Here is a 12368-nt window from a genome sequence, read left to right as displayed (position 1 = left end):
TTCTTAGTTGTCTCTCCCTGTCCTGCCACCCATATGTCAGCTGTGCTCTACAGATGCTGAGTGTAGCTGAGAATCTATGCTTAAATTACTCATTGGTTTAATCAAATAGCGCAGATTCTTCTGTGGTAAAATTCAATGGTTTGTCTCAACCAGTGTCAATATATGGACAAGAATGCATATAGCTCACATAAAGCCAAGAGACAGAGGACTGAGTCTCTATTGCTTGTTCAAATTAAAAGAGAATTTCTAAAATCAGTGTAGTATTTAGCTGGCAGAGAATGCAGTGATTTCAAAATGGGTGTAATGTTTGTGTCATTACCTGGCACAGCTATACCCTGCACCAGCTGGAATTTATCCAGACCCATATTTTATTAAACTACAAGTGGGAGTTTAAAGGCACAAAATGTGGATGGGTTATTGAGACTTGTGGTTTCAGTCACAGAAATGGCTGCAATCTGATATTCATGGGATAACAGAAGCATTTCTGTTAGTGCTTAGATCTTTCTTTAAACAGGAGGGACCTAAAATAACTCATGTTTTTTTTCTGGTAACAGATAATCCTATTATTTTCTGAAAAGTACAATAGTAAGATGATGGCGCGTCCAAGGTGTATTTAGGGCTAAGAAGCAATCTTTCTGTCACATTAGTTTATTCTGAGAAAGTTCTATGATATTCTGAACTGGAATTTTTTTTCTTAACATCTTAATATTCTACATACAAAGTCCATCGGGAGTTTTCTTTTTAAGCAGTTAAAGAAACCATTGAGATAGTGACTTGTTTTTGTAAGGTCTGTTGTATTTTCTAAGTGTCAGAAAAATAAACCCTCTTAATGTATATGTTGTGATGTCTTCTCTCCAATGATCTAAGCACTTTACAAACATTGGTGAATTAATCCTCAACATTAATCCTGTGTGCTACAGTAGGGTAAATATTTCCTACTTTATGGAAGAGAAATATAACACAGCACATCTGTGGTAGAGCTGAGAGTAGAACATCATAGGTATTCTGACTCCCAGATCAGTGCACTGAGGAACACTGGATCGGTGGTTAAACTATATTTTTCATAATGAGGACCACCTCTCATCCTATTCAGTCATATATCTTCTCTGTGGAAATACTTTTTAATTTAATTATTATAAGAAATTATTTTTAGCTTTAATATGTCAGTCTGTTTTCCTTCAAACCCTTTTGACTTTCTTTTAATGCAATGCCTTATGTGGTAAGCCTTCCCCACAAACATCTGTAATCTCTTATATGCCTTCATCTTCTTTCTGAGGACTTGCTTTTACCATGGTGGTTTCAAAACTTGGCTTGCTGACAGTGGCTAGGCTTGTAGAGAGCTGAACAAGTCTTTGAAAAAGCTTGCTTGTGTTACTGTTGACTTCCTATGGCTTGTCTTCAACTCAGATTGTAAGCTGTTTGGGGCAGGGAATGTCTATTATCTGCACAGGGCCTACCACAATGGGGCCCTGACCTGGCTGGAGTTTGCTCTGTTTCCTTTTGCTTTTAATTTCATCTTCCTTTCTGTGCCCTCCTGCATGTTTCCAAATTATATGTGATAATCTCCATTTCACACATTTCCCTTCTCCCTTGTGACTGAAAGATTTTGTCCCACTTGTAGCTCTGGTTTCTGAAAGTGGTACTTGTTTTATTCTTAACTTGTAGCAGTAGGCCCTCCATGGAGGCAGCAAGGTTGCGTCTTAATTACTGGTTACTATTACAGGTCTCTGTGTGCTTTTTATTTTTTTTAGCTGCACAGAGGAGCCTGGACATGTGTAGAAACAGGTGAAAATTCAAGAACCACCAGCTTCATATGACCTAATGTCAGTAAATAATCCATAGGCTATAGTTTAGAGAACCATGTATGACATGGCATATGTTGTTGTGGCTTGTTGCATCGGAGATCTTTTGTGGGGATGGGAAAATTGATGTCTGGCTTTTACACTTCAGAGGCCAGTTTCGCCGAAGGGGGAATGGGAAAAATGTTACTGACCTACTGACTATATTCTTGTAGGGGGTGATATTCTTGCAGGGTGATGACAAGGGGTCCTCACTGACTGCTTTCCTCCATTCATTATGATCATCCCTGCCAGGTGCTGTTTCTGTATTCTGTATAAACTATTGTCACTGTAAATCTTATTTTTATATTAAATAGAACTTAAAATAATAGTGTGATTAGTAAGAAATCATTTGTTTCCACATTTAGGTAATAGATAGAAATTCTTGCTAATTACTTTATTCTTTTTAGGAAGTCTATTCTTACACAAAATAGAAGAGTACTAGCACAGGTACGAGACTGTAGAAAACTCTTGTTCTCACAACAAAAAGCCCTGCAATCCATATGGAAACCTATTTTATTGTGTCTGCTTTGTGGATAGTACATGTCTTTAAAATATTGTGTTTAAAAAAAAAAAGAAGTGCCCAGAGGCAACACATAAAGAATGAGCATATTTGGAGAAGTATTGAGTCTTATGGAAGTCTGCACTAAATTGGGATAGTATCAGAAGTTACTATAACTTGGTTAATGGTGACAGAATAAAATCAGAAAAAATATATAGTAAATCTGGTAAGAAACAGTTCAAAATGCTGACATTGTGCTCAAGGTGGCCAAATAAGCAATTTTATTTCTATAAACTGGTAGAGTGGTTCAGGTATCTTTCTTTGCAGACTTTTTTATTTTTTCCCTGCAGCTGCTGGAATGGTAGCTCTTTTGTGGAGATTTTCCCAGTGGGCTGGAAATACAGTTTATCCCTTCATCTTGGTTCTTGTTTGTAGTCCCGAAACTACAAATAACTGGAAACTTTGTTGTTGGTGCTTTTGTTTTGTTATTGTGTCCATAGAGAAGTTAATCCAGGCCTTGACTTCATCTCTTGACAGAAGAGCTGGTGTACTCTAAAAGTGGAAAAGGACAAGCCTGGGACATTCATTGTTGTATAGGTCCTTCCACCAACTCTTCTTCCTTCTCTGATGAAGGCTGTACAGTTTTCTTATTCTGTTTTTGTCTGTGCCTGGACCAGCTATTCAGGCTGGGCTGATTGCCCCAGTATGAAGATATACATAAGTCCATATTTCCTTATCTTAGCAGAGTCACAGACTCCATTAGAGAATTCAGCAATCTTTGAGATTCAGAGCACACACCAGTAATGCATTTCTTTAAAGAGGATATTCCTTTTTCTCCATACTTGCATAATTTAAATGGCTCTGTCATGGTAACATGGCTAGCTACACTTCTGTGCCCTTGCTAATCTCTCTCTGACTGCACACTCTGAAGTATCAGGCTTCGTACTTTTACCTCTTCTGGGGTGGATTCTTCCATTTTTAAACTGGCCCTGAGCTATAGTATTGTGTCAACTGTGCTTATCCTAACAGGACCGACAGACATGCAGTCTGGTTGTTTTAAAATCATTTTCTCCAAATGCTTCATTCCTACTGTTAAGATTAAACAACATTTTGTTTGAGAGAGCTAATTGGTCACTATCCATCACTTTTTCAATAAGTTTTGGAACACCAGGGAAGTTTCAGAAGACTGAAAGAAGGCTAATGTGCCAATTTTTAAAAAGGGTAAATGGGATGACTTGGGTAATTATAGGTGTGTTGGTCTGACATCAGTCTTGGGGCAAGATAGTGGAGGGGCTGATATGGGACTTGATTAATACAGAATTAAAGGAGCATAGTGTAATTTAATGCCAGTCAACAGGGCTGCTTTAGGAACTGTGGGACCCGATTCGAATACCTGGCGGCGGTCTGGGTCTTCAGTGGCACTTCAGTGGCGAGGTGTATCATAACCTTAGTCCCAGATTTGGACCTTAGCGTCCAAAATATGGGGGTTAGCATGAAAACCTCCAAGCTTAGCTACCAGCTTGGACCTGGTACTTGCTGCCACCACCCAAAAAATTAGAGTGTTTTGGGGCACTCTGGTCCCCCTGAAAAGCCTTCCCTGGGGACCCCAAGACCCAAATCCCTTGAGTCTCACAACAAAGGGAAATAATCCTTTTTCCCTTCCCCCCTCCAGGTGCTCCTGGAGAGATACACAGACACAAGCTCTGTGAATCCAAACAGAGTGACTCCCCCTCTCCGTTCCCAGTCCTGGAAACAAAAAGGACTTTCCTCTTCACCCAGAGGAAATGCAAAATCAGGCTAGCAAATTCAACACACACAGATCTCCCCCTGATTTCTTCCTCCCACCAATTCCCTGGTGAGTACAGACTCAATTTCCCTGAAGTAAGGAAAAACTCCAACAGGTCTTAAAAGAAAGCTTTATATAAAAAAAGAGAGAAAAATACATACAAATGGTCTCTCTGTGTTAAGGTGACGAAATACAGGGTCAATTGCTTAAAAGAATATTGAATAAACAGCCTTATTCAAAAAGAATACAAATCAAAGCACTCCAGCACTTATATTCATGCAAATACCAAAGAAAAGAAACCATATAACTTACTATCTGATCTCTTTGTCCTTACACTTAGAAACAGAAGATTAGAAAGCAGAACTACTTCTCCAAAGCTCAGAGAAAGCAGGCAGACAGAAAACAAAGACCTTAGACACAAAATTCCCTCCACCCAAAGTTGAAAAAATCCGGTTTCCTGATTGGTCCTCTGGTCAGGTGCTTCAGGTGAAAGAGACATTAACCCTTAGCTATCTGTTTATGACAAGGTGTCCTTCACTCACTTGGGACTTCCGTGGGACTAAAGGACCCCCTTCTTCCTCCCCCCCCAAATGCTGGCGAAGACCCAGAGCGAGTGAAGGACCTCCGCTGCTGAAGTGCCGCCGAAGACCCAGATTGCTGCTGGGTATGTTTAAAAAAAATAAAAAAATTAAAAAAGGTGCCTAAGTTTACAAGTTTGGTTTGTAAAAGTAATAGTGTTGATGTAATATACTTAGACTTCTGTAAGGCATTTGACTTGGTACTTCACTGATTTAAAAAAAACTAGAACAATTAAAATTAACATGACAAGGTGGTTGAGGTAATGTCTTTTATTGGACGTGAAGAAGAGCTCTCTGCAAGCTTGAAAGCTTGTCTCTCTCACCAACAGAAGTCCAATAAAAGACATTATCTCACTGCCTTGTCTTGCTAATATCCTGGGACAAACACAGCAACAACAACACTGTATACATAACATTAACATGGTACACATTAAACCAAGGGTTCTCAAACTGGGGGTCGGGACCTCTCAGGGGGTCATGAGGATATTATGTAGGGAGCCGCGAGCTGTCATCCTCCACCCCAAATCCTGCTTTGCCTCTAGCATTTATAATGGTGTTAAATATGTAAAAAAGTGTTTTTATTGTATGAGCGGGGGTCACACACAAAGGCTTGCTGTGTGAACGGGGTCACCAGTACAATCATTGAGAACCACTGCATTAAATGGATTAAAAGCTGGCTGAAAGGTCTCAAAATGTAATTGTAATTGGGAATCATCGAACAGGTGTATTTTGATCAATTCTTGCAGGGATTAGTTCTCTGCTATAAACTATTAAACATTTTTATTAATGACCTGGAAGAAAACGAAGTTATCACTGAAAAGTTTTCTGGTTACTCAGTAATTGGCGAGGAAGAGACAATAATGCATATCTGGATTACTTGGTAAGCTGGGTACAAGCAAACTATGCTTTTTAATATGGGTAAATTTTTAAATCTAAGAATGAGGAATGTAGACTATACTTACAGGAGAGAGAGGACGATATACTGGGAAGCATTGACTCTGAAAAGATTTGGGGGTTGTGGTGGATAATCAGCTGAACATGAGCTCCTAGAGCAGCGCTGCGGCCAGAAAGACTAACGTGATACTTGGAATAGAAGTTTTTACCTCTGTATTTGTCATTGGTGCTACTGAGTACTGGGATACTGTGTCCAGTCCACAGTTCAAAAAGCATGTTGATAAACTGAAGAGGATTCAGAGAAGAGCCCCAAGAATGATTAAAGGGTTGGAAAACAGAGTTTATAGGGATAGTCTCAAAGAGTCAATATATTTAGCTGAACTAAGAGAAGTTAAGGAATTAGTTGATCACAGTCTGTAAGTACCTACATGAGGAAACAAATATTTTATAATGGGCTCTTCAGTCTAGCAGAGAAAGGTATAACCCAATCCAATGACTGGAAGTTGAAGCTAGACAAATTCAGACTGGAAATAAGGGTGTATGTTTTTAACACAGTAATTAACCAGTGGAGCAACTTACTAAGGGTGGTGGTGGGTTTCCCATCACCTGTCATTTTTTAATCAAGATTGGCAGTTTTTCTAAAAGATATGCTCTAGATCAAACAAGAATTATTTGGGGGAAGTTTTCTGGCTGTGGGTAAGTCTACACAGCCAAAAAAATCCCCGAGGCAGCAAGTCTCAGAACCCAGGTCAAATAACTGGTGCTTTCTCTGCAGGACTGAAAATAGCAATGTAAACATTCAGCCTTAGAGGGGAGTCTGGGCTCAGAAACCAGCAATGAGGGAGGATCTTGGACACTGGGCTCCATGCTGATGTTGAACATTTACACTGCTATTTTTAGCTCCCCAGCATGAGCCTGAGTCAGTTGATCCAGGCTCTGAGACTTGCTGCTGCGAGTGAACTCACACCCGAAAATGATAAAAGACAAAAACATCCTTTCACCTGTGGCTGAATGCTTTTCACAAAGTGATCGCTCTATATCTAACCTGTCAGTCCTCATAGGAAACATGCATAATACTTTCCAAAGATGAGCCTGGGAGCTTAAATGCATAACTCTGCTAAACATTAAAAATTATGGCCTGAATAGAGACATTGGATTTATGGCTTATTACAACAATCTGTAACCCACTAATCCCCCCCCTTTTTGTTCTATGACTTGTGTTAATGGTCTGCTCTACCTTGAATGGTCCTTTACAATATGTGCTAACTACTTATGCTAAACAATCTGTTCCACCTTGCATTTAGTTGTGATATTTGGAGTACCTTACTTAGACCTGAAGAACAACTCTGTGTGGCTCAAAAGCTTGTCTCTCTCACCAACAGAAGTTGGTCCAATAAAAGACCCATCTTTCTCGCTCATCCTGGAACTGACATGTTTACAACTACACTGCAAATATGGAAAAAGTTTGACAGCTATATTAAAAATAAATGTAATTATGAAACAAAAGTAAAGTTAAAACAATCTCACCTTCATTCAATATCACAAAAATATAGGAGATTGAGAACCACTTTTCAGATGGGAATGGGAAGAGATGAGTAGAACTTTTTTAAAGGTACTGTTCAATTAAAAGCTTTCTAAAACACACAAATGTTATTGCAGAAGATAACATAAGGGGAAATATCATCATAAAGAAGAAAATTTTGCAGCTCTAATAGAAAATTGTGAATACACAGGCATTGTGCCAATTAATTGGGTACTTAGAATAAATAGCTTGGAATTAAAGAGGCAAAAGCAACTTTCACAAGCGCAATTACAATAATCTAAAATATACTTCTGGCTGGGACTAGATGGCTTAAGTGACTGGTAACGGGATAAACCTTCTAATTTCTAGGTTGCCTGTTTGAAACCAGCCCATGTAGGTAGTGACGAAAGTGGTCATCACCAGAGGATGTTGAGGCCTATATGAAATATGTAGAACTCTTTTTAGTTTTTAATGGACAATTCTTTCTGGGTAATAAAAACCACTGCTACATTCGGCATTGACAGTCATTGGTAGTGTGATAAAAAGCTGAAGACAAAATGGACATAAAGACTGAACTAACTTACAGGTGTATTGATAGTACATTGTGGAGATTGTGATGTAACTTCTCTGTGCTTACGGGCTTGTCTGTACATACAGGGCACTGCTGTAGCTCGTCTAGTGAAGATGCTCTATGCTGATAGGAGAGAGCGCTCCCGTCAGCATAATAAAACCACTTCCATGAGAGGCGGTAGCTATGTTGGTGGGAGAAGCTTTCCTGCCAATATGGCGCTGTCCACACCAGTGCTTATGTTGGTGTAACTTATCACTCAGAGAGGTGGTTTATTCACACCCCAGAGCAACATACCTTATGGCAACATAAGCTGTAGTGTCAACATAGCCTAAATAGAGCCTCATTTTCTGAGGCTGTCAGTCTAGAATTTTTAATAATAAAATTGCTTTATTTTAACTGAAGAAAAGGAGAAGAGTGGTGGAATGTGGGTTTGGCTGGAAATAATAAATGGGGAGATTTTCAAAGGCACAAATGGAAGTTAGTCACTCAGCTTTTTCACTTTTAATGGAGTTGTACCTCTTAGCTGCCTTTTGTGCTTTTGAAAATATTCCCCAAAATGTATTATTGGTGGCATATTTTATTCTTTTCTGCAACTACTGAGAACGTATTACAGATGGTGAGAGCAGTGGGGGAGTAACTTTTCTCTGGACCTTGTTAACTAATTGTTTGGTTTAAAGTGATTCATTCCTGCGAAGAAGGACTTAAAGTATAGGGGTGGAGCTGTTCCATTTGTTAAAGTCAGTGCTCACATAGGAGGGGATAAGATGTATTTATTTCCATTTTCATGCTTTGACCTTTTTCTAGGTAGGTGGAAAGTAACCAGTGAAACTTGGTTCAGATATTAAGCATCTTGATGATGATACTAAGACAGTGTACTAGTTAAACATCCTAAAATTAATTATTTCCTTTTATAGTATCACTGCAGGACAAATGGAAAGAAGTATTTAGCAGAATAGCACATAGCTTTATAATTGGTTAAATGAATAGCATGGAGCCAACAGACACTTTCCTCTCCTGAGTGTTATGTCTTTGGTCATAATGTAGATACATTTAATCTTTGTAGAACCTTTTATTTTAATTGAATTACAGGATGTCTTCAAAGTGGCAGTGGCTTTCTTTTGGCAGCTATGTAAATATGAGCAATTTCCTCTAGCTGAAGTAGGGAATTGTTATTGTGTACTTTTAAAGAACCTTGCAAAAAGACAAATTGTAAAGAACTTTAATACAGATTGTTTGGCTTTGTCACCATCATCTGGTTCATGTTAACAGCCAGATGACTCTCATGCAACCTGGGCCTGGGGCTGTTGTGCTGACAGGAATATCGAGTGGTCCCCATGCCCCAGGGTACTGTGATTACAATTTGAAAAAGCACAGTCAAGAGACAAGGCATATCTTGTGGCAACTTCAGTGAAGAGGAGCACACCATGTCGTGCCTGTCATGATGGGAGACTCTACCCTGGGAAGCATTGACCCTAAAAAAGATTTGGGTATCATACTGGAGAATCAGCTGAATATAAGTTCACAATGTGATACTGTGGCCAAAAGAGCTAAAGGAATTCTTAGATCCATAATCAGGGGAATCTCAACTAGGAGTAGACAGGTTATTTTACCTCTGTTTAGGGCACTGATGTGATTGCTGCTGGAATACTGTTCTAGTGTCCACAATTCAAGAAGCATGTTGAAAACTTGGAGAGGTTTCAGAGAAGAACCAAAAGAATGATTAAAGGGTTAGGAAATACTTACAGTGGTAGATTGAAGGAGCTCAATCTGTTAAACTTAACAAAGAGAAGGTTAAGGGATGACTTGCCTACTGTCTGTAAGTACCTGCATTGGGAACAAATATTTGATAATGGGCTCTTCAGTCTCTCAGATAAAGCTGTAACCCAATCCAAAGGCTGAAAGTTGAAGCTGCACAAATTCAGACTGGAAATGAGGTATACATTTTAAGATTGAGTGCAATTAACCATTGGAACAATTTGCCATGGGTTATGATGGATTTTCCATCACTGACAGTTTTTTTAAATTAAGATTAGCTGGCCACAGTAAGATGGCAACTCCCAGAAAGGCCAAAAATATCCAAAAGAATGAAAGAGGAAAGAAGATATAACATCTGAGAGGTATTTGTCTTCACTAAGTCACTACCCCCACTCCTGATGAAGAAGAGCTCTCAGATTCAGGCTCTGAGCAAGGCATGGAAAAAAGGCAGCAACAGTGATCTCTTCCCTCCCCCTTGATAAATTTGAAACATTATGCAGAAAGGTTGCATCTACAGCCAGAATGGAAAAGGCACAGATGGACAAACCTAGGGGCAAACACCTGCCTAACAAATCTTTGCCTGGGACAATAAACCTTCTGCACCCATCCTTTAATGTGATCATGGAGGAATGGCAGCTTTATCCATCCAAATTTAATTGTGTGTTCCATGATGACAAGGTTGTATTAAAGACCCCAGAATCTTTCTTGTCAAAGAGGAACCCGTCTTTCCGTCTCCCCAGAGGTCATCCTCGGATGCATGAACTGGGGAATCGCGAGTAGGAGTAGAGAGGTTATTTTTATCTCTTTATGTAGCACTGGTGCAACAGCGACTGGAATTCTTTGTTCAGTTTTGATGTCCATAATTCAAGAAGGATGTTGATTAAATTGGAAAAGATTTAGAGAAGAGCCATGAAGATGAGTACAATATTAGAAAACATGCCTTATAGGGATAGACTCAAGGAACTTAACAAAGTGAAGGTTAAGGGATGATTTGATTACAGTCTATAAGTACCTGCCTGGAGACCCTCTATTTAATAATGAGCTCTTCAGTCTAGCAGCGAAAGGTATAACCCAATCTAATGGCTAGAAGTTGAAGCTAGACAAATTCAAACTGGAAATAGGGCATACATTTTTAGCAGTTAGGGTAATTAACCCATTGAAACAGTTAACCAAGGGTTGTGGTAGATTCTCTGTCACCTCCAATTTTTAAAGCAGGCAGTGTTTCCTAAAAGAGATGCTCTAGAAATTTGACAGTCTGTACTATTATGGTCACCACTTGGTACAAAATTTATCATAGTCTTGTAAAAGTATGCCTGTTGAGGTATTTAAAAAAGTCATAATCTGCTAAATCCTGTTAAAATATGTGTAGCATCTCTATATGTGAATTTATAAGATTCTACTGTATGATTGTTACTGAAATATGTTGTAATTCTGGATAACACCCACAAACCAGTTTTTCAGAGATAAAAACACACTAGCACCCCAGAGAGGTGTTGGCCATCGCCTACTTAAGAGGCCATCCTCCAGCAGGGGGGAAGATGTAAAGAAGAAATGTACATTTCATCACAGGGGCAATTCAAACCTCATGTCCACAACATACTGTGTGTCACCTTGAGTCAGCAAGGGTATTTTTAGCGCAGGAAGTTGAATTATAAAGAGGAAGGAAAACACTGGACTTCATCTCCTCCCTTCCCTTTGCTCATAACATCAATAACTATCAAAGAACTGAATGAAGGGGCAATGGTCCCATGCTGAAAGGAGAGCCAGCCTGTGAAATTTACAACAGCTTATGATGAGACAAAACTTTTTGCTATTAAGTTAATTTAGCTTGTTAAGTTACGTAGTAACTTGCGTTTTACTTTTTTGTTTTCTTTTGTAACCAATCCTGATTTTTATGCATCATCATGTGTAATCATTTAAAATATGTCTTTTTGTGGTTTATAAACTTATTTTATTGTTTATCTTAACCAGTGTATATGGATTAAAGTGTCTGGGAAACTCAATTTGGGATAACAAGACTGACGCATATATCATTTTCCTTTGAAGAAATGGTGGACTTTCTATGAGCTTGTATTGTTCAGTGGTGTGCTGGACAGTACAGGATGCACATTTCTGGGGGAACAAGGCTGGGACTAGGAATTTGCAGGTGTCATCCTGTATGTGTATGTAATTCATGAGTGATTTATCAGAGAGCTCATGTGTTTAGTTGGGAGTGGATTTGCATGCTGAAGGCTGTGTGAGCAGCCCAAGAGTGGATGTTCTGACGGCAAAGCAGTTTAAAAGGCACACCAGGTTAGAAAATTTAGGGGACATAGCTGTTCAGTGGTCCAGATTTCACCCTGGGGGATATTATAGAATTATTTCGGGGATGTTCTCTGGCCTGTGTTACACAGGAGGTGAGACTAACTAGGTGCTATAAGGAGGGCTTTGTGATGTACGGCCACTGGGAAGCATTTATGGACAGAAGACTGTTCTCTTGGGATGGACTTCACCTGAGCAAGGAGGGAAATAGACTTCTAGGATGGAGGCTCACCCAAGTGATTAAGAGAGCTTTAAACTAGGAATTTGGGGGAGATGGTTGGGAGATGTCCAGGTAATCTCTACGCTGGAATTTCACCTTGCGAGGAAAGAAAACAAAGTAAGAGAGGATACAGCCGTGGACAGAAGAATTGACATAAGGAGGAAGGGTAGTGTAGATACCAGTCTAATAGGTGATGTTGTTGGTAGAATGTCTGTGCCTAACCCGGTAAAGAATGTCAGTAAAGCCAAATGGCAAAAATTAAGATGTCTGTACACTAATGCGAGGAACCTAGGTAACAGAATGGAGGAACTAGAGCTACTGGTGCAGGAAGTGAAACCAGATATTATAGGGATAATAGAAACATGGTGGAATAGTAGTCATGGCTGAAGTACAGGTATTGA

General features: G+C 39.3%; 1 protein-coding gene across 8 annotated transcripts in view; it reads left to right on the top strand.

Annotated features, from left to right (window-relative positions):
• The window catches only part of PRIM2 (DNA primase subunit 2), a 319791-nt gene that overhangs the window by 36256 nt on the left and 271167 nt on the right, over positions 1 to 12368 (top strand). Inside the window, exon 5 of one of the 8 annotated variants that reach the window (XM_050950813.1) lies at positions 1752 to 1972. The exons of the other annotated variants lie outside the window; for them this stretch is intronic. Coding sequence (XP_050806770.1) covers positions 1752 to 1817 — 66 coding nt within the window. The 3' untranslated portion in view covers positions 1818 to 1972. Of the gene's footprint in view, positions 1 to 1751; positions 1973 to 12368 lie in introns of those variants that run through there. 8 annotated transcript variants of the gene reach the window in all.

This window comes from Gopherus flavomarginatus, chromosome 4 (assembly GCF_025201925.1).
Source record: "Gopherus flavomarginatus isolate rGopFla2 chromosome 4, rGopFla2.mat.asm, whole genome shotgun sequence".
NCBI classification, from domain to species: Eukaryota; Metazoa; Chordata; order Testudines; family Testudinidae; genus Gopherus; species Gopherus flavomarginatus.
Note: the sequence above shows the minus strand (reverse complement) of the source record. Positions and strands in the feature narration are given on the sequence as shown.